At 42.8% G+C, this 22,151-nt stretch overlaps 2 protein-coding genes across 2 annotated transcripts; both read right to left on the minus strand.

Annotated features, from left to right (window-relative positions):
- Positions 1–189: 189 nt before the first annotated feature.
- LOC114785374 (deubiquitinase DESI2) lies at positions 190–14,239 on the minus strand. The gene is made up of 5 exons (XM_028971538.1): positions 13,442–14,239; positions 5,954–6,026; positions 3,135–3,228; positions 2,564–2,705; positions 190–2,442 (listed from the first exon to the last, which is right to left on the minus strand). The coding sequence occupies exons 1-5, from the start codon at positions 13,478–13,480 to the stop codon at positions 2,197–2,199; spliced, it is 594 nt and encodes a 197-aa protein (XP_028827371.1). The 5' UTR covers positions 13,481–14,239; the 3' UTR covers positions 190–2,196.
- A 2,155-nt stretch (positions 14,240–16,394) lies between these two features.
- On the minus strand, positions 16,395–21,276 carry synj2bp (synaptojanin 2 binding protein). The gene is made up of 4 exons (XM_028971552.1): positions 21,077–21,276; positions 19,583–19,719; positions 18,941–19,036; positions 16,395–18,441 (listed from the first exon to the last, which is right to left on the minus strand). Exons 1-4 carry the CDS (start codon positions 21,138–21,140, stop codon positions 18,316–18,318), a joined length of 423 nt encoding a protein of 140 aa, XP_028827385.1. The 5' UTR covers positions 21,141–21,276; the 3' UTR covers positions 16,395–18,315.
- Between the last annotated feature and the right edge of the window lie 875 nt (positions 21,277–22,151).

A 22,151-nucleotide genomic window follows, 5' to 3' on the forward strand; every position in this document is an offset into this window, starting at 1 on the left:
AGACAAAGGCCTGGCTTTTCGTCGCGTTTTCTTACGTGTTCGGAGTTTGAAAAGTCCCGTTCCGCTTTTTAAAACGAATTAGGAAACGCTGATGTGAACTTTAGTTCGATGGGCCTTGTCTGCTTGTTTTTCTCATGTGGTGTTTTAGCACAACCAACGAAAGTGAGTTAGAAATGAACGAACCACAACCACGTGTAATGTCTTTATTCTGCATTACGAAAATGTGGCATTGTCGTCGGGTCCATGTTAAGACTGACATTAAAAAATGAAAAATCTGGTGTCTTTCAGTAGAAAGGTTAAAAAAGGTGGGGCGCTGGCCTTGAAAAAGTCCTTCAAAACAAAACCAGCAACAGAAGACCGAAAAGAAAAAAAGGAAACTGTAATCAAGTACATGAATGTGGCTAATCTGGGGGAAATAAATTCCCATTCTCTCCCCATACACATACAATATTATTAAAATACAAACAGTATGGCGTGTTTTTATGGTCATCGAAATAATAGACAGCAATATTGTACAGTTGGCCTAACACCAGGGAGCCCGTAAACTTGAATTATTATTATCCATTGTCAATTTATTCAATGACCATCATTAGGTCTGTACTTAATATAGAAATGTCATATCTGTCAATTTATAACTCCCATAAAGACAGCAGTTTCATGTTCCAGATGCACTTAAATGATTGACTTTCATTTATTAGAGTAAAAAGAATGATTTTCACCATCTCATAAACAACTTTGTGATTTTAAAAGGGAAAATTATGCAAGTTAGGCAACAGCTTTCTATTAGTCTCATTCTCATTCATCTCGTAATAGTAGCAGCCAACTTTAATGGAAAATAAATCTCAGCCCCTCTGTATTAACTTATTTCGACATACACATATAAGAAAACATTTGTTTTAAAAGGTGCTGATTGAATGGCAATTACTTTTAATTACAATTATCCTCATCAACAAGATGCATCACTGCCATACAAACCATGCTCTTGGGGGAAAACACAGCAAGAATAATATTAAAAACAAGTAGCGAATGTTATGGTATCTGTTGCTATGCTACGCAGACCTCAAGACATTTACAGAGATACATCATCTATTCTTTTCCACCTATATCACACTTTATATGTAGGCAAGCATAGGCCTCTTTGAGTAAAACAGAAACTCTGCCCAACACCCTTAGATATGACCTCACCAGTCATGTGACCAGGCCATTTAACACATTTAATGGGGATGTGTAAGCAAATCCTCCACCCCCAGCGTCGTTCTCTCAGAAGAGAATGCATCACTAATCTCTCCTGTTCTCCCTCAGCTATCAGAGGCAGAAATCCAATCTTTGTCTCTAGGGACATTTGGGCAATGTAGAAATGGGCCTGTGAACAACGATGTGCGTTATGGCTGAATTTCCTTAATGGGCACTCTGTGTGTGTTAATTCATATTTAGATTACATCAGTATCACTTCAGTAAAAAAATGTTAACAGTGCAACAGCTCACTGTAATGCCTCAGAGACCCTGGCACAAACCTAAAAACTATTGAAATAATACTGAGAAAATGTCAGGAACATAACACTTTGAAATATGACACAGTTGTTGCCCTCAAACAAAAACAGGAGAAATAATGAGTAGAAATTGGCACATTGTTTCAGAACTGGACATCACTACTGGAGCACTTTCATCACTCAGCCGTCGTTTAACTGGAAAGATTTTTCTTTGAACTCCGGGGATACCAAACATGTGCCTGGTTCTTTCAGTAGTCCAGTGTTGGTTTGCACCTATTCTAATTAGAGCAACACTAGCTCTATAAAGAGAGAAACTATCTGGGCAAAGGATAAATATGACAAAACAGAGGTCAATATTTGGTCAGTCACCGCTGTCAGTCACATTTTTTATACCCCTCTGAGTCAAGGAATTTCATTTTCCATAAAAGAGAAAAAAAAATACAAAAATAATTTGGCCAAAGTCAAGCTTCTCTCAAAGCAAGAAGAAAAAACATCTCTAAGAAGGGTGCAGGTTTTAACAGAAGAGGTATTAGGGTATTGTTTTCATCCCTGGTGACTCTGTTGTCATTGCAGGACCCCCTCCCCCTTTCTTCGCCTATTCTCTCCTACTCTGGAATGAGCTGGGTCAGTTGGTCACCCAGACCTGTGTAGGGGTGCTGTAGCTCCAGGGAGAAGCAGTAGGTTCAGTGCCTCTGCAAACACATGGTCACACACGGGTGTGGCGGCAGCTGTGGGACGGTCCCTTGGCCCCTGACGACGGCCCGGGGCCCGAGGTGGAGTCTTCTTCGCTGGATTCAGCGGGCTCTTCCTTGTGCAAGCCCATACTGATGTGACTTTGGAGGGCCGCTGGTGTCAGCCACTCCTTGGGAAGGCAGCTCTGGAGGAATGGGATGCAGGAGCTGAAGTAGGCCAGTCGGTTTACCCAGCGAGGGATCTCATGGCCGCAGAGCAGCTGAAGAAAACAGAGGCACCTTCATCAATGTTCCTCTCACCCGTTACCATTACAATCTCACACAGGCATAGAAAAGACAGAATCACGATTCCTAGATTCAGTTTAGGGGGTCTTAACTGACCTCAGACAGGGCGGATGAAAAGTGGTTGCAGTTCTTGTGCATCAGGTGGTAGGCATTGCCCTTAAATTCCTTGCCCAACTCCTCCATGATCTTGTCAATGTCTTCCTCTGTGAAGTCTGTCGTGCCCAAGGCAATCGCTTCCCTGTGGGGAGTTAAGGGACGCTCAGTGTGAGTGAACAGCATCGCTCTTCATGTCTCAACTCTGGGGCCACACCATGCCAAAGTGTCACTGCAGTGCAACAAAGCAGTCAGAAAATGTGTCATTCTTTTCAGCAGTCAACCAATGTACCCCTTATTCACACGGGTAACAGCTGGTGATGCAAATAGGAAATTGTCTGTAGGCCAGACGTCTCAGTTAATGAGACCTTGGGGGCTGCAGTCTTCAAATGAACATGTGCTCCTCTGAAGGTTTGTGCCCCACAAATTCACACATACCTGAAAAACCTGTAGGTACCAGAAGGCTGTAGCAATTGTAACAGAGATGAGAAGATAAGAAGTGGCCTGATATCCTTTAAATTTTTTATATAGTCTCACATGCTTTGCTCCTGTGGTGTCTGTATGGTTCACTCACTTGAATTTGAAGGTCTCTCCCAGCTCAGATGCATTTCCTGGGTTGATCTCAAAGATTCCACTGAAAGGATATGGGTGACCTCCATATGCAAACTCTGGCCAATGAAACAAAAATTCATTTGTTATAATTCTATCTCACTGATACATATTTATATTGAAATTAAAACCAAAAGAATGTCACAATATGTGCAAACATAGTTTGTCTAATTAGCTTTTGTAACATTATTTATAATGTTTATGATTCTTTACGTTAACCATAATTAATGAATGAATAAACATAAGTAATATATTAATGAGAGCAGAGTAAAAAAGATGTTTAAATGGGTATTCAACTGAATGGACATATATTTTAATAATAACATTTACATATTTTCATTTGCATAATATTTACATGCATAAAATTGTATAATAATCAAATATGTCTGACTGCAAGATAAACTGGGTATGTCAAGGAAATATATCCTCATCTGAAAGTGAAGTCATGTGATTGTGCTATTGGCCATAGCACACAGTGCGCACAACGAAATGTAATCAGTGAGCAGCCATAGCATGCATGCTTGTTTCAAACTGACAAGGTTTATTAGGAAGTTTCATCATTCCTGCGAATTCAGTGTGTCACTCCTGCGTTCCTGGTAGGAACAGAGAAAGCACATAATCGCACGCGCAAACTTCGAGGGCAGAGTGTCTGCAGCGGTTGCCCCGGTGATGCTCTCGCTCTCGCTGTGCATCATGACTCAGCTGCGACTCAGCCTACGAGGCGAACGAGGGCTTTGGAGATGGAGACGGCGTCAAGAACACAAACATGGCTGCCAAGCTTCCTCACACATTTCCATTCACTGAGAGAATGAAAAGGCCCTGAGCATCCCCACACGTCATGGAAGAAATGCAGTGTTTCAAAACTAGCTGGATGAGTAAACTGAGTACACCAAGTCACGAGGGTGGTAGTAGCCTAGTGGGTAACACACCTGCCTATGAGCCAGAAGACCCAGGTTCAAATCCCACTTACTACCATTGTGTCCCTGAGCAAGACGCTTAACCCTAAGTTGCTTCAGGGGGGGACTGTCTACAGGGTTATTTTCTGTCATTCCTAGACAGCTATATTAGAAATATCCTTTGGCCCTTCATCAGAGGTCAGTTTCTGGACCACGCTCTACTCAGCAGTAATACTGAGGTGTGACATGCTCCAAGCAAGACAACTGTATTGATGAGTATCTGTAGTTGGGGGTTCTGTTTGGTCAAGGCAGAAACATCAAAGGAGAAATTGATTGGTCTGTGGCAACTCTTTGGAGCCCAATGTCCAGAATAATAAAGGTGTTCAGACCTTCTGAGGTGCAGTCTTGCTCTCTCTTTCCCTCTCCATCTCTTTCTCCTTTTCTCTTATTTGGGTCTTTCTCCAACACTGGTCCCATTTTATATACAATATTTCCATGTAACTGTAATATTAATCCGTCTGTGTCAATGAATTAGAAACTGTTCATTCCTGTAACTTCTATGGTGCCTTTGTGTCACTGTACAGAATTGTGGTTAAGGAAGCGCCCCTATAATCAGAAGGTTGTCAGTTCAAATCCTGATCCACTGAGCTGCCACTGAGCAAAGGCCCCGTCCCCACACACTGCTCCCCAGGCGCCTGTCATGGCTGCCCACTGCTCACTAAGGATGATATTTAAAAGCAGAGGACACATTTTGTTGTGTCACGGTGTACTGTGCTGCAGTGTAACACAATGAAAATCACTTTGCTTTCACTTAATGGGGTCAGATTAACAAGGTCAATGCAATCTCTGATGTCCACCATTTACTGGCGAATTGAATTTGTTTTTTGGACAGAAGGGTGGCCTTTTTACGATCAATAACATTAGATTTACATTTACATTTATGCCATTTATCAGACACCCTTATTCAGAGTGACTTAATCAATAATCAGGGTTAAGTGCCCTGCTCAGGGACACAATGGTAGTATGTGGGGTTTGAACCTGTGAATATGTCTTTGTACTGGCTGACTTGTGGTTACCCCACTAGACTACTACCACCCCTTCATCATTCAACAACAACACAGTTCAGGGATAAAATCTATATTACACTCTTGACTCAGCATTTGTATGTGGACAGCAAAGAAAGAATTTAATTGTACAAAGAAATTTAATTTCCTCTGTACTTATGACAATAAACGCTTTGAATCCTTGAATACTTCTTATTATGTGACCCATCACTAACATGGGCCAGTGGGGGCGGACTTGTAATTGGGGGTGGTAGTAGCCTAGTGGGTAACACACTCGCCTATGAACCAGAAGACCCAGGTTCAAATACCACTTACTACCATTGTGTCCCTGAGCAAGACACTGAACTAAGTTGCTCCAGGGGGACTGTCCCCTGTAACTACTGATTGTAAGTCGCTCTGGATAAGGGCGTCTGGTAAATGGCGTAAATTTAAATGTAAATGTTGCAGGTTCAAATCCAGAATCGCCAAGGTACCACTGTGGTGCCACTAAGAAACGCTCCGTCCCCACACACTGCTCCCCAATGACTTTCATGGCTACCCACTGCTCACTAAGGGTGATGGTTAAATGCAGAGAACACATTTCGGTGTGTCACTGTGTGCTGCAATGTTTCACAATGATAATCATTTTCTTTTCACTAATATTCAGGGAAAGGACAAGATTTCACGTACACAGTCATACACGGTTTTATGTTAAAAAATGGTCACTGGTTTGTGCATTTGTTCATACCTATTAATTGTTGCTAAACTTGATATAATGACATTCAGGTGATTGAATGATTGCATCAGTCGCATAAAAGAGAAGAGAAATGTTTGGCATTTCTTACCTCTTCCATAGATTTCAATCCCTGAGTGGAAGACTCCGATACCCAGAGTGGATGTGTACTCATTGATCCAGTACTGAAAAGACAAGGAGAGAGGCATGTTGTTTTTTTTCCTTTTTTTTTTTACACTCTTCATTATGGCGGCCTATAAATAATATTTTATGTTTTAACCTCTTCACGAAAAGCATTTTATATGTCACTGTAGACATTTTGCAGATCAATATATGCATGTATTATAATTCAGCATTTTAGCATGACTTGCAATGGACACGTGCATTAACAAGATCCTATAAATGGACTGGCACTTAAGTGCTCTGTTTGTGAGAACTAAGATTACAGAGGTCAAATGTTTGATTACAGAGGTCAAATGTGAGAGGGCCAACCCTTTCAGAACCCAACCAACTCAGCATTTTTAGCATATATGCAGTCTGTTGCAGTGTAAGTACAGAATTCAGAATGACCTATTCCAAAAATAATCAGATAACCCCATGGACTAGACAGGATCAGTCTAACTCACACCATGGCTATAAACGGTGCCAAAGGCAGGGCGTTTTATATTTTCTGTGTTTTTGTGTGACGGGATAGCACTTTTGCAAGTCAGCAGGACTTTACTTTACCAAGATATTGATTTAGCTGCGTTTCTGTGTGTGTGCGGCCGTTGCAGCAAAAGGCCATTCCTTGGGAGAGATTTTCCTCTTTTTAAAAAAAACACACAGAATGACTTCATGGGGACCTGTAAGATGTCATTATAAGGTCATACAGCATAACACACTTTTACAAAATGGAATCTACAATTTTCTTCATCGTTGGCTCTTTTATTCTAAAAAAAAGATGGGTAAAATGCTTTGATACCGCACCATAATGCATTCCTTGTTCAAAGTGTGGAACTGTCTGGATTAATACATAAAGAGGACACCTTAACAGAAAAAAAGGTACAAACACTCAATTTCATTCATGCTGTGTGGATATGCATCTTACTCCTGTGAAAACTGATGGCAGCAGCTGAGGTAACACAAGCTTTCTGTGCCAATTCCACCTTTAACCAGACAAATGCATCTCTTCGAATATAGAAGCACACATCGGTCTACATTCTATAATGGGTTTCAGCCAGAGGTTTGTTCGGGAGCAAATATTCACTCTGCAATCTGTGCAGCAAATATTCACTCTGCAATAACCAACAGCTAATGTGAACATTACTGTGTGCCTGCGTTTGTCCCACAGTACATGTGGGAACATTTTGCTCATTCTCACTGTGGTGAATGCTTACTCTCATTTGTTACATATTAATTACCTGCAATTTTCATGAACATGCAAAAGGTTTGTGTACGTGTGTGCTGGTCAAGTCTGAACACGGTGTTGCAATTTGTGTTCAAAACCCAGTTTTCAGCTCATGTGATTTCATGGATAAAGCCTATAGTAACAATTTAGGCTTAATCTTTGTAGGATAAAAGATGGTTTTGAAAATCATTGTTACAACAGCTCACGTCAAATATACCTCCTATTCATACAAAGATTGTGTCAAATATACCTCCTATTCATACAAAGATTGTGCCATAATTTGGCCTCCACCTTCAACCTTTTCTGTCTAAAACAATACATTGTTCCTGTAAGCACATACACACACAAACACAAAAAAAAAAATTCTTCCAAATCATCTCCCCTGTCCCTTCCCCCATTGCACACACTCAGACACCCTCACCTTCATCTCTTCAGGCCCCCCACCCCAGAGAAGAGTGTAAATGGACAGCAGCTGGCCCGGCATCAATAATAAAACAGGATACTGCTGTTCCTGCATAAACTTGCATACACAAACACACACACGGTGGCATACACACTTCTACTACAGAACAAACAAATATACACACTTCCCTTTAAAGCCCACCCCCTGCACACACAGCTACGTATCTTATTAGCATGTATTGTTTGCATAAAGGTTGTCCATTTGAATGCACACAACTCTTACCACGGTTCATGCATGCACTCATATTTGCACACACATAATTTCCTCAATGGCAAAGGGTGAAATGTTCAGATTAGCTACAAGTGGCATATGCCATAATATTTCAGTTGCTACTGGTGTTTAAATGTTTCAAACTGGTGCTACTGTACAGAATCAAGATGAATAAAAAAAATATTAAAAACACGTTTTATAAAATATAATACATTCGACAGAATCCAGTTGTGGAAGAGGTCCTGATTTTCAAACTTTTCTTCTAGGTTCTTCTACAAAATTCACACATTCCATACCATCATTCCGTATTTACATGGTAAAAGCATGTGGTGAGAGGAGCAGTAATCATTTACATACTCATGACACTGCTACATTTGCCTGCATCCATGGATTTAACAAACAGCACTGATACAGATGCTGTGATGAAAAAGGCCGCTGTCTAGGCTGCATTTAGGCCATTCTGATCATTACTAGGTACCTTGTCAAGCCCTACAGTGGATATTGGCAGTCCTTTTTGCCCTTGGGCTGCCGGAAAAAGTCTAAAACACAACATTAACCTCTGTCTGTCAATACCGCTCTGTGGCGCACACACACTTACTGTAATGTTCCATTTAGTTAATGCAGTCATGCTGCAGAGCAAGAAGCATAGATAGGTAGACAGATCTCTCGTTTCCTTTTTTCCGTACTGTGCTTGACGCAAGGACAACAGAGTCAGTCAGATGGATAAAATAGGACTTCATCAGGACTTTCTGGCATGTGGACGCATGGAACTGAACAGATCATGTCTGTTAAGACAGAAGTGCAAACTGGCCAAACCTCTACAGAGTTTGGACCTACCTTGGTGTTGAAATAAAAATCTGTTCAGCCATGCACACCCGCCAGAGAAAGAGAGAGAAAAAGAGAGAGAGAGAGCAAGGGGAATTTTCTGCTTCACCACATCTGTGCCTGTCAGTGCGGCACTAACTGAGAGGAATCATCTCTGTATGCATGATCCAGCTGGCCAAACCACACAGTTTTAATTCTATTCAATTCATTACACGATTTATTAATTCCACTGAAAAGCAGGTGGATCTGATATAGGTTTCTATGGGGCTTCAGAAAAAGAGAAAAACTCCTATCTGCACTGCACTGCAGCAATGCCCTGTCACATAAAACTCAGAAAGACTCATTTAGCAAGCCTCGCACTCGGCAGTCACCTCAGCAGTGCATCATGGGAAACGGACTAAGGTGCCTGTCGGACGTGAGATGACCAGTGTGCATTCTTCCACAGTGTCTGGTGTACGAGGTGTATCTCAGTCATTTCGTGTCTGCAGCGGCTTTCTCACTTTCTTTCGCTCTCACACACAGACACCAATTCTGTTTTCAGCTCTGACTGAAATCCTTGCTGGCAAGGTGGCAGATTAGCTCCAGTATGTGAACTAAGCTTCGAGGGGTCTTAAAGGCAGAGTGGCACAAAGCATTCAACATGCAACTGCACCACAGTCACACACATCCAGTCTCATCCCCTATAAAACTAGCCAAATCTGTCCCAATATTCAGGAAGATGGACCGTTGACCTGAACACATGTTAAATTCAACTCATCTAACAGACCAATCATGGCCTCTGTTAGGTGAGGAATTGGGAATTTTGAAGTCCCGTCACAAAAGAGTCTGGGATGGCAACATGAACAGTGTCACCCAATGCTGATGTATACAGCTGCACTCCCTCACTGCACCGCTGCAGCATGAGAGAAGAGGAGAAACCATTTATTTGCCTTCTAAGCAATGGATTTATCGCTATCGGTCTCTGTCCAAGCACGTTGACGGCAACAAATCAGATTCGAGCCATTCAATTCCACCACAAAACTGAACAGCTGCCTATGTGCACTCTGCTCTTGAAGTTACAAGAGCACAGTGATTCAAGATTGGTTTGTCAGTACAACAGTATACACAGTATACCGTGTATTAAAATAATGTTTCACACAGAGCCTCCATAGTGCAATCATCAAAGAAAGTAAAATATATATGTATATATTTGTGTGTGTGTGTGTGTGTGTGTGTGTGTGTCATAGGGTGCCATAATTGTAAATAAAACAGAGGCTGAAGTTCCTCCAAAAATCAACTTGTTTGGCATTTGCTATTGAGTGAATGATCTCTTGAAAGCGCAAACATTAACAAAACTCTTCAGAACAATTATATTGCTCCCTATGGTCAAGGATGGCAAACATCTCTTCTTCACAGTTTCCCCTTGTGACAGATTGATGTCCTTTTAAGGCAGATATATATACAAAAACAACAATTGACATATACAGAGACAGTCATATGTTCTCAACACCTTCTCCCAGTCCATCCTCCGCCATCGACAACGGTGTAAATCTGAAGACTCCTGCAGGTGATTTATGGGAGCAGTTCCCCTGACTGATACGCTGTGATATACTGTCTGCATTTGCATATCTTGTGTGTAAATCCGCAGGGTGATCAAGAGTGTCAGTCTGCTGTCCTTTCCCCCCCTAAACCAGAGTAACAAGAAGCTTTTAAATAATGCAGCAGTCCCCGGAGCTGATATACCTCAACAAGACGTCTGTCTAAAGACACAAGGAAAAACATTGACTGTTGCAGAATATATTTCATATCCTGCATTTGAATATGTTAACAAGCCTATTAAAAGACGCAGAAGGGGCTTCTGGTGACTGGCGTGGCTTGTTCACACAGTGACCGTGACTGTGGCTCTAGTCTGTGTCTGACACTGAAAAACAAAAGGCTGTGGACACACACACACTGCACACAGGCATGAACACAATTCTCCAATCTATTAGAATACAACAGAATTGTGAAAAATGATGTAATAGATGCCTGAATATGGCAATAAACATTGATTGAGCATGCTGGGCCTGAACACCTCCCTCTGCAACTGGATCTTGGACAGACGCAGCCACAAACACAGCCGCCCAATCCTCTATTAGACGCACCCCCTCTCCTCAGAAGCGTGTCACAAGTGCGACGTCACACGTGTAGGTGTAAGGTCACACTACACAAGACACCACGCAATACACAATCTGTTTCTGAACATGGTCAAAATAAAAGAGATTATTGTTGAATTCAAAGGAGAACGGAGGGACCACTCCCTCTGTGTGGAGATCGTCATCGTCCTTGGTGTTCATTTAGAGGAGAACCTCTCCTGGACTCTCAACACCAGCTCAACAGCCAAGAAAGACCAGCAGCGTCTCTACTTCCTGCGGAGGCTGAGGTAAGCCAGTCCCCCACCCCCCATCCTCACCACCTTCTGTAGAGGGACCATTGAGAGCATTCTAACCAGCTGCATCGCTCTCTGGTTTGGGAACTGCACCATATTAGATCGCACGACCCTACAGCGGATAGTGAGTAGTGAGGACAGCTCGTCTGCATAACGGATGCAAGAACTCTACACACCCCTCACATGCACTCTTCACCCTCCTGCCATCCAGAAAAAGGTACCGAAGCATTCGGGCCCTCACTGCCAGACAACAGCTTCTTTCCACAGGCCATCAGACACCTGAACACTCAGGGACTTTCCACACACACACACAACCTCTGTTATATTTAGTAATATTGTCTATTAATGCAACATTCCATTTTGCACAGCAGTATTTTTACTTTGCACATTTATTATTCATCTCACTAGTTTTCAGCTGTCTGTCTCATTGTTGTCTACGTGTTTTTTTGGTAAATGTTACCCTGGCACTGCCTGTGTCCTCTGTTTGGCACTTTATGTAGCCCGGTTTGTCTGTGTCGCACACGTGCATTTTCTGCCACTATGTAACTTTGTTTAATTGTTCAAATGTTACATGTAGCACCGGAGAAACATTGTTTTGTTTCACTATGTGCTGTCTAACACGTATATAGCTGAAATGACAATAAAGATCAACTTCAACGTGGTTATTGTGAAAATACCAAGCAGATTATAACGGATATCTAAGGCAATATAAAAGATATGATGTATGAACATAATGTTATGTAGTGTATAGGTAAGTTAATGTAATGTGGTAATGTGTGTAACTGATTATAATAAGCCTTAGAATTAACTATATAAGCATTATTTAAAGTAATCTATCATTTTATTATTCCTACTAGTAGTTTTCTATTTACATTTATGGCATTTGGCAGACACCCTTAGTTCTGGTTCCACTAGGACTCAAACCACAAATACAACCATTTTATTCACTCTGTTGTAGTTTTTCCTTACATAAGTCAGACAGTAAGAAAGTAACAAGTCAGTCTAAGTATACTCTACAGAGGAAGGTCCTAAACTGCGGTTTGAAAATAAGTTTTTATTGCTGTTGCATGTGGAAAGTCCAGCATGAGGGGTGGTAGTAGCCTAGTGGGTAACATAGTCGCCTATGAATCAGAAGACCCAGGTTCAAATCCCACTTACTACCATTGTGTCCCTGAGCAAGACACTTAACCCTAAGTTGCTCCAGGGGGGGACTGTCCCTGTAACTACTGATTGTAAGTCGCTCTGGATAAGGGCGTCTGATAAATGCTGTAAATGTAAATGTAAGCATGGATCAAACCCCAGCACTTTCGGCCTTACACATTTATGTATATATTTATGATCTAATGATACACCAAATGGAAACAGACTTCTCTCTCTCTCTCTCTCTCTCTCTCTCTCACCTGCCTCAGGCAGTCTTGGCTTAAAAGTGAACGGCACTGCTGCTGTGGTCTGCATAGATGTCGTCCCCAGAATAACTCCTTTAACCTTCACTCCAGCATAATGGCAGTAATTAGGAAGGGGCAGCAAATGAGGAACACTCTCACTAATGGGACGACTTCGTGATATTTACAGCGCTACGGTAAAGGAAAAAAAGAGAGGACGCAACAGATTGAAGGGGTTCGGTTTCGGACCCTGCACACTGAAGGACAATGAACGATGCGCACGATAAACAGTACAGACCAAAAGTTTGGACACACCTTCTCATCCAATGTGTTTTCTTTATTTTCACAAACATTTACGTTGGTAGATTCTCACTGAAGGCATCAAAACAATGAATGATCACACGTGGAGTTATGTACTTAACAAAAAGTGGAGACCTGGCCTCCCCAGTCACCGGACCTGAACCCAATCCAGATGCTTTGGGGTGAGCTGGACCACAGAGTGAAGGCAAAGGGGCCAACAAGTGCTAAACACCTCTGGGAACTCCTTCAAGACTGTTGGAAAACCGTTTCAGGTGACGACCTCTTGAAGCTCATTGAGAGAATGCCAAGAGTGTTCAAAGCAGTAATCAGAGCAAAGGGCGGCTATTTTGAAGAAACTAGAATATAAAACATGTTTTCAGTTATTTCACCTTTTTGTTAAGTACATATAACTCAACATATGTTCATTCATAGTTTGATGCCTTCAGTGAGAATCTACCAATGCCAATGGTCATGAAAAGAAAACACATTGAATGAGGTGTGTTCAAACTTTTGGTCTGTACTGTACGTATATCATGCCATAACTGTGCCTATGTCAGGACTATGCGATGATGGTTATGTATCATGAGAAAATGAGCCCGGGGTGAAAGTGCAGGGGCGCTTCCTACCATGTCATACACGTTAAGGATGACCGGTTCATTGGCCATTATTTGATCCTGAGGCGAGGAGGAGAAACGTCCGGATCCCTCTTCGTTATTGCTCCTCACGGGAGAAAAAGAGAAGGTTCGGCGGAACGCGTTGGGGTCGCGGTGTGGGCGCCTTCCGTCAGAGGGACCCGGGTCTGCTCATCCTGGACATCACAGAGGTAGCGGGTCGTGGGGAAGGCGAGCCGGACGCGCCGTCATTGGTCTTTCTAGCAGAACCACGGCAGGCACATGTGGGGAAGAGGTCGCGAGATGGTCGGAATGGAATAAAATTGGCGGGTGGGCGATCTAGGCAGAAAGTTGAAAATGCATCCGGTCTGAGATCGGCGTCCGGTATGAGCGAGGCACCGGCGTGAGGCTGGGGAGTCCGCTATTGCGCGCCATGGTCGGCGGCCGAATTCAGATCGGCCGGCATCCTCGCAGCATCATACGCGGCTTCGTGGGAGACGCAGATTGAGACACCAGGCCCGGAAATGCCCGCTTCCTCCAGCTTGTTGCGTCTTAAAGCGCGCAGATCAGTCGAGGAGGGACCCCCTGTTCCGCGGCTGGTCGAGAAGCGGCATCGCAGAGGCTGATCTCCGCTCCGGTCGAACGCAGGAGAACCACGTCCACGCCACCAGGGTCAAAGCCCGGGCGCGGATGACCTCACACGGACCGAGTCGCCGCGGCTGTTCGGGGCTGCTGGTGGCGCATCCGTCCGGCGAGAGAGTGGGAGTGATTACATCATCAGCATCATCACGCATCCATCCATCCATCCATCCATCCTCCCTCGCGAGACCAACGATTGGGGGCGGAGCCAAGCGCTATTCTGCATCTTACCATGGAACGTACATTCAGTCAGTAGAATAAGCAAATATCCTTTCATGGATCCAATCATGGACTGCAGGAGGATCCAGCTTAGTTCCATCTGAGACTCTCGCCTATGAACCAGAAGACCCGGGTTCAAATCCCGCTTACTACCATTGTGTCCCTGAGCAAGACACCCTGAGTGTCTCCAGGGGGGGACTGTCCCTGTAACTACTGACTGTAAGTCGCTCTGGATAAGGGCGTCTGATAAATGCTGTAAATGTAAATGGATCACTATTTTTGTTGTATTGCCTGTAATTCTGTTGTTTTTGCCATCACATAATACTGTTGAGGGGTTTACTTGGTCTTCCACAATCTTTGGGAACAGTTAAAATGACACGGTGGGTTTTGTCCCACCGTCCAAAGTCAGGCACACCAGGTGAATTGGCAACTTTAAGTTGACCGCGTGAGTGGGCGGCCATCCACAGACACCACCAGACACACACAGAGGACCGGATGGAAAGCAGAAGAGGCAGACAGACAATGGTGCCTGGTGGAGGTGATTGTTGGAGGTAAAAAAATATGAGCAGAATTACAATAAAATGCAAAATGACAGGGCCTGCATTAGTTTCTATCATTACCATCAGTTTCCAGTACCAGTAGATCTTCAAATTAACAGGTGAAAAACATCTGCATACATCTGCACAGCCGCGAGTCTTTATAAAGCAACTGGATTTTGAACGAGCCTTTCTGCAACTTAAACAACTACTTTCTCCTTGCACAGGCTGAATTTTTTCTCTCATTACTTTAAATCAAGAGGGAGCGACACATTGATAGGAAGGCCATTGATTTTCTCCTGGCACCAGTCCCTCACAGTACAGCAGCCCTTTTATTAGATTCTGATTACTTACATAAAGTAAGGAAGTGCTTTACAAGAAAATGAAATTCTGGTCCTCAACTCAAGAGTGCAGTGCAGGGTGCAGGCCTCAAACAATAAAAAAAATGATATACATATTTATATATGAATACGTAAATATATAAACACACACATATATAAATAGAATAAATCTCCAGTTAAAAAAATATATTATCTCGGGGGGGGGGGGCACATAAGTGGAAATGCTTTAGTTTGTTGAGTCAGAAGCCTGTGAGAAAAGAACTACAGCTGATACACCTGTATCTTCTCCCAATAGGAAGAAAATCTGATGAGGGGTGATGGAAGTGGCACTGCCCTGCAGATACAGCACCATTGGTATAATTCCATTAGAGCCGAAGGAGCACTTTTGGGATTTTACTGGCCGTAAAAATAAAAAAAAATATATATATATATATATATATATATTCTCTACTCCTTTGCTCCTTATTAACAGGAATTGAAGCCTTACGATAAACACTTTCTTCAGTTCCCCTGTAAAGAGTGATGAGGTGTGTGGTGGGAAGATCCTGTAAAACCGCAGCAGAACACCAGTACACCTGAGCAAGAGCGACGGTAGCCATGTTACCACAGCAACCATGAGTGATGTGCATAGAACATCTAGAATAAAACATTCCAGAATATCTGCTTTAAATATTACATATAATAAATTATATCTGCAACTGCTTTAAAAAGCCTGGATTTTCAATTAATCCAAAGGATCATTCCCACAATATTTCGATGACAATTTTGCGTTCCAACAATTAAAACAATAACATAATAAGAGATAAAAATTATTATTTTGCTGTAGTTAAAAATGTGTTATCTAGTTACACTTATCTAATTAATAGTTGTTTTTGTGCATTATTTATTCATTTGCACATTATTTTTTTATTCATTTTCTGTTGTGACATTTAATGAACTGTTAAAATTAATGTTATTTATTAATAAAGACCAGATGTTTCAAAGGTCACCATGTAATAATTTAAAATAATCCTGATTTCAACTTTATCCAAAATCAAACAGCCCTACAAATAGACTTTTGTCCACAGAATCTGCCAATATCCTTCCTTATAGGGACATTTTGTCACTGTGGTGACTAAATTGCCTTACTGCTCAGTCAACAAATGTGACCCATGACAGACACGTGGCCTTTTCCAAATATGAATCAAGTCCGGCTCCAAAAAAAAAAGAAAAGAAAGAATCCGGTTGCAGCCATTTTTCAGAAGAAGGTCAGGTTTATTCTGCTCGTTGTCCTGGTGTGTGATATTATAAGGCATTATGGCTCCCTCACACACATTCTGCAAGATATCATGTCACATCAGACCTACATCATGCAAATCACAGGGGTTTAGAAATAAAGCTTTATTCCCGAAAGGAACAGGACGCGTCCCTTCACGTCTTTCAACATCCCTCAACATTTCTCAGTAAAGGCATGACTGTGTGAGCATTTCATACACACACACCTTGACATTTGACAAAGCAGCACTGCCAATCACAGTTTAATGCCACTGATATTCGGTTCCAAACAAGACAAAGACAATATGGGCAGCAGCCCAACTACGATGATGAAAAGTAGGATTGTAATGCTTTTTCATGAACAATTCAAGGTCCTGCAGAAACAGACAAGTCTACAAATACTTCTTTTTGATTTGGTGCCATAACCTTGTGATTTCTGGAACATCAGATTAGTGGTACGATCGTTCAAGCATAAACAGAGGTGCAAAATGATCTGCTTGGGACTAAACTGAATTGGCTCTGTCAATATAAATAACAGTATACACACACAGTGTCAGTTCTTCTCATATTGAGAAATTTAAAAACTGCTCATTCATTACCATGAATCATTTGGAATAGATAGGTCTCCTAACTGCATAAATAGAGGGCATATCTTTGTCACACAAGACACTCAACAATAAGGCTTTATAATCTGTTTAGTGCATACCTTACAGTGCACTCAAACAATTAATCCTTCACAATGTCATTTAGTCTCACAGGCAAACATAATGGAATCATATTTATATAAAATTCATCAAATGAGTTTTAAATCAGCTCAAAGCCAATATTCTCTGACATATGATCAGATCAGTCATTATTATTTTTACCATAAAAAAAGAAAAAAACCTAATTTGTTCCCACACAAATTTGTGTGAGGCACAGACAGCTACCCTTTAGTTCCAGGTCAACGGCCCGCAAGCCTCCCCTGGAAAATATTTAAACAGGAAAAACCTGACTCTGGGAGTCTGTTGTCTACTACATTGGACTGTGAACACATCTGGTTGGATGAGAGGAGAAACTGCGATTTAACCAATAATCTACCCCCCTCCCCCCAAGCTGCACTACTACTCTCCCACCACCAGCAGTCAGAGATACATTCATGCAGTTTCATTTATAAAGTTGCACAAATTCATTTCAACTCGTTTATGAAAATGTCAATGTAAATTATTTAAAAATAATTTGAAAATGTATAGATGGGCAATGAACCATGAAATTCACAGAACGGCTGCATAGACCACCTGACAGGTAGAACTGATGAAATGGTCCCACTGTCAACAAATTCACACATTGTAACAATAACCTGATTCAGCATAAACACCTGCAAGAATATTTCCATTTTCTTCCACCCCACCCATATTGCCTTGAGAACACAGGGAAAAATGAGTTTACTGACCATTTAGAACATATATCAGACTGCTAAATGGAGCAAAAAATTTCAACATAAATGTCAGTAAAAAAATTAAATATTATGTGATGGCAACAAATGCAGCTCAACCACAGGATCACTTGGCGGAGCTCACGTCTGCACATTCTCTCCTTCCCCGTTTCTCTCATCTACCATTGTCTGTATACTTCACTTTTACCACCACCACCAGACATGGAGTCACAATTTCAACTTTGGTTTAGTTTGTCTAGAAGGAATCTCACAAACAAAAAAAATTAAACAGTTCCTTGTGATGACAAGAATACCAGTTATATTACATCTCATAGTAGTTTTATGAAAATGGCTTGCTTTCATCTGGCTTTCTGTGTTTCTCCACTTTATAATTTTTTCAATATTTTTGCCCTTAGCAATTTCCTTCCGGTCCCAGCCTTTAGTCCTTGAAAAGGGAGATAGTCAAAATGGCCTCCGTCACCACGGTTAGCGCTTGAAGTACCAGAAGGCAGCAAGCAGTATGGTGGGAACCAATATGGCAGCTAGGACTCCAAGCGATGGCGATTCACTGTCAGGTCGGGAGTTCTCAGGACCATTCTGATTCAGCAAGGGCTGGGGAATGGGAGAGAGGAGAACGCAACCGTTAATATGACGGATTAAGACAAAACTTCACAGACCACTGGGTGATCACAATGATGACACTTCCAACATCTGGGGGGGTGTAGTGGGGCATGGTGGTTTTTCTACAGACTTTATTTATACACGTCAGCCAAATGTCTTGTGTATAGAAGCTATTTCTTCTAGAAGAAGAAAAAAAACTATGTAAATAGTCGACACTTGTAATAGGCACTCTACACCATGTAATGTGGAAAGTAAATATCTCACATTCATCCATCTATACGTCATATTCAATCAAGTCGAACATGAGTATAAAAGATCCAGGTGCCTCACAAGCTTACTCATTAACAGGCACAGAATTGTGAGCTTTTGGGCCACTGGGAGAGAAGAGGAGGTTAAATCTATAGAAGGTCAAAGTAAAATAAAAATAAAATATGTAGATGAATTACAGTCGGGAAAAAAAAATAAATAAAAAAAGTCCAACAGGACGCACCCTTTGGAGCACACGCAGGTGCACCTCCTCCCCGGCCGTCCTGAACAGATCCACTGCTGCACTGTGGGGCAGGTTCTCCAAACGATATCCATTGATCTAAATAAAACACAGGCACGTTTAGAGATGCTTCTTAGGAGTACGGTCTTTACTAATCGACATACATTTACGGCATTTATCCAGAGTGACTTACTATCAGTAGTTAAAGGTACAGTCCGACCTGGGGACACTCAGGGTTAAGTGTCTTGCTCAGGGACACAATGGTAGTAAGTGGGGTAGACTACTAAAGTGAAGTGAAAGTCATCGTGATGCACAGCACACGCAACGAAATGGGCCCTCTGCTTTTAACCATAACCCATTACAGGTGCCCGGGGAGCAGTGTGTGGGGACGGTGCTTTGCTCAGTGGCACCTTGGTGGTTCGGGATTCGAACCGGCAACCTTTGGGTAGCTTCCTTAACCGCTAGGCCCGTACTACCAACTACCACAATGTTAGCAAGATGATGAGAGATTTAAACAAAAGCACTTGGATCCATTCATGTTATTAACAGACATTATGCATAACACTACTAAAATGTACTAATTTCATCAACAAGCCATTTTATGGATGTGCATCCACACCCTGTGGTGGGAGATTTTTTTAATACCTCTAGTATCTTGTCACCCTCCTGTAGTCGTCCATCCTGAGCTGCAGCTCCATTCTCTTTAATTTTGGCCACGTAGATCCCACTGTCATTCAAAACGTACTGCTGATCCAAACCGCCCACAATGTTAAATCCGAGCCCTGAGGACAGAGTACACGCAGAAAAAAAAAAATAAAAATTATATCGTACAACACAAAGGCCTGTGCTGTCTTTCACATAATATGCTACAGAATAGGAACGTGAGCTGGAATCAAGCCGTGCAGTTGACAGGTGAATATTCAATAGATTTAATCAAAATACAGTTGGGAAGAGAAGCCATCTAATGAGGACAAAGTCATAACTTTATACATATTGACAAAGTTCTGTGGATGCAGAATCTTCATTAAAGAAAGAAAGTCCAGTTGCCATGACTCAACTTTTTTTTTTTTCTTCACAAAAAAAAAAAACAAAATAAAAAAACTTGTTACATGTTAACAATCACTTCACAACTTTATGCAGTTACAACAGCACTTAGGCCAACTGGTACAACATTTACATTTATCAGACACCATTACAATAAGTAGTTAAGGGACAGCCCCCCCCCCTGGAGCAACTTAGGGTTATGTGTCTTGCTCAGGGACACAATGGTAGTAAGTGGGATTTGAACCTGGGTCTTCTGGTTCTTAGGCGAGTGTGTTACCACCCTCAAAATCTCATATTCAGCGACTAGGCGAATGGATTTGTGCAAACTTCAGCCGGAAACAGGAACCATGCACGGAAGCAGATGGGACGCAGAAGGTGCCAAGGAGGAGGCTGGGGAACTTGGCACGAACCTCCTCTCCTTTCCATTCACCCGAAAGGCCTTAAGCGGGTTTAAAAGGGTGAGACGCATCAGGGATCGCGGCCTCTGCGTGGATTAACCACAGGACAGGACCCGAGGCCGAAGTGCAGAGTGATAACGTCTTGGGGACGTCGCGACGCCATCCGGGCAAAGGAGCAACGGTCCCAACCACGTCGCAGCTCCTTTCCCGGAGATCCAATCACCGGCGACCGGAAACGACCGCCGACCTCCATTATGCTGGAGACGCAAATGCAGCCTGTGCTCAAGCGGCCCGATAACTATAGACAGAAGTCCCGGGGAACGGAGCTAATCCCGGACCTTCACTTTCGCTTCTCTTCGTCCGACATTTTGACCCTAAGACGTAGCGGGCCTCGGCAGCGTCTAACTCGGCTCGCTAATTAACGAAAAGGCGGCGTCTTTTCCCACAAATTCCTACAGAAGCCCCCCACCCTGCAGACTAGGATCCCAGACGCAGACCGTGAAAGAAAAGTGAAAGAAAATGACGACGAGAGCGCCATGTTGGCGTCCAAAGCGCGTCTCCTTTAACGACGACTGTCGCGTTTCAAATAGTCACAACCTCGTCACTTACGGCCACAGCCACAGGCCCCCCTCGGGGGGTGAAAAGTCCACCCGAGTCGCCGGGTTTCCTGCGACCCACGGCGGAGCAGGAGCATTACCTGCCGGACCCCTTTTCAGCCGAATGTCCACGATGCCGGACGCGCCGTGCACAGACCCGTTCATCGCGGCAGGCAGGCGTGCGAGATCTCCGTCACGGCACGCTGGTCGACGTGAAGGTGAACCCGCGAAGGACGTCTCGGTCTCCGTCCCGCCGCTCCGTGGCGGTGCGTGGAAAGTGTCGCTCTGTCGCCACCTGGCGCGGAGAACGTGGTGGGCAGAGGGCAACCGGAAGTCCCGCCCAGAGTAGAGACGGACATATCTCCCGCCCAATCAGAGTTTAGTCTGCTCTTTATCTGCATCGTGTATGTACTTGGTGCATAGTTTACGATGCGAAGCGTATCAAAACAGTCATTTTCATAAAAAGTGATTAAATATAAAAGCCGCAGGTTTACACAACCTCAAACACAATATAATATAAAGCTGGAGAATGGAGCTTAAGTCTGTTGCACAAAATGAAGATATCGCCTTATCAAAAATGATATCACATAAAAATATACAGTCCAGGCCAAAAGTTTGGACACACCTTCTCATTTAATGTGTTTTCTTTATTTTTATGACCATTTACATTGGTAGATTCTCACTGAAGGTATCAAAACTATGAATGAACACATGTGGAGTTATGTACTTAACAAAAAGTGAAGACCTGGTCTCCACAGTCACCGGACCTGAACCCAATCGAGATGGTTTGGGGTGAGCTGGACCGCAGAGTGAAGGCAAAGGGACCAACAAGTGCTAAATACCTCTGGGAACTCCTTCAAGACTGTTGGAAAATCATTTCAGGTGACGACCTCTTGAAGCCCATCGAGAGAATGCCAAGAGTGTGCAAAGCAGTAATCAGAGCAAAGGGCGGCTATTTTGAAGAAACTAGAATATAAAACATGTTTTCAGTTATTTCACCTTTTTGAGGATGATGTGGTCCCCCTAGCTTCATCAGACTCTTACCTTCAGCTCTTGCTGGGTAGTGTGATGTGGCTGGGATGAGGATCAGCACCCCCAAATCCGAGACCATGGTTCTAGACCGGAAAAAGGTGGCTTGCCCTCTCCGGATCGGGAGAGAGGTCCTGCCTCAAGTGG

The sequence above is a fragment of the Denticeps clupeoides genome, chromosome 1, assembly GCF_900700375.1.
Source record: "Denticeps clupeoides chromosome 1, fDenClu1.1, whole genome shotgun sequence".
Lineage (NCBI taxonomy): Eukaryota > Metazoa > Chordata > Actinopteri > Clupeiformes > Denticipitidae > Denticeps > Denticeps clupeoides.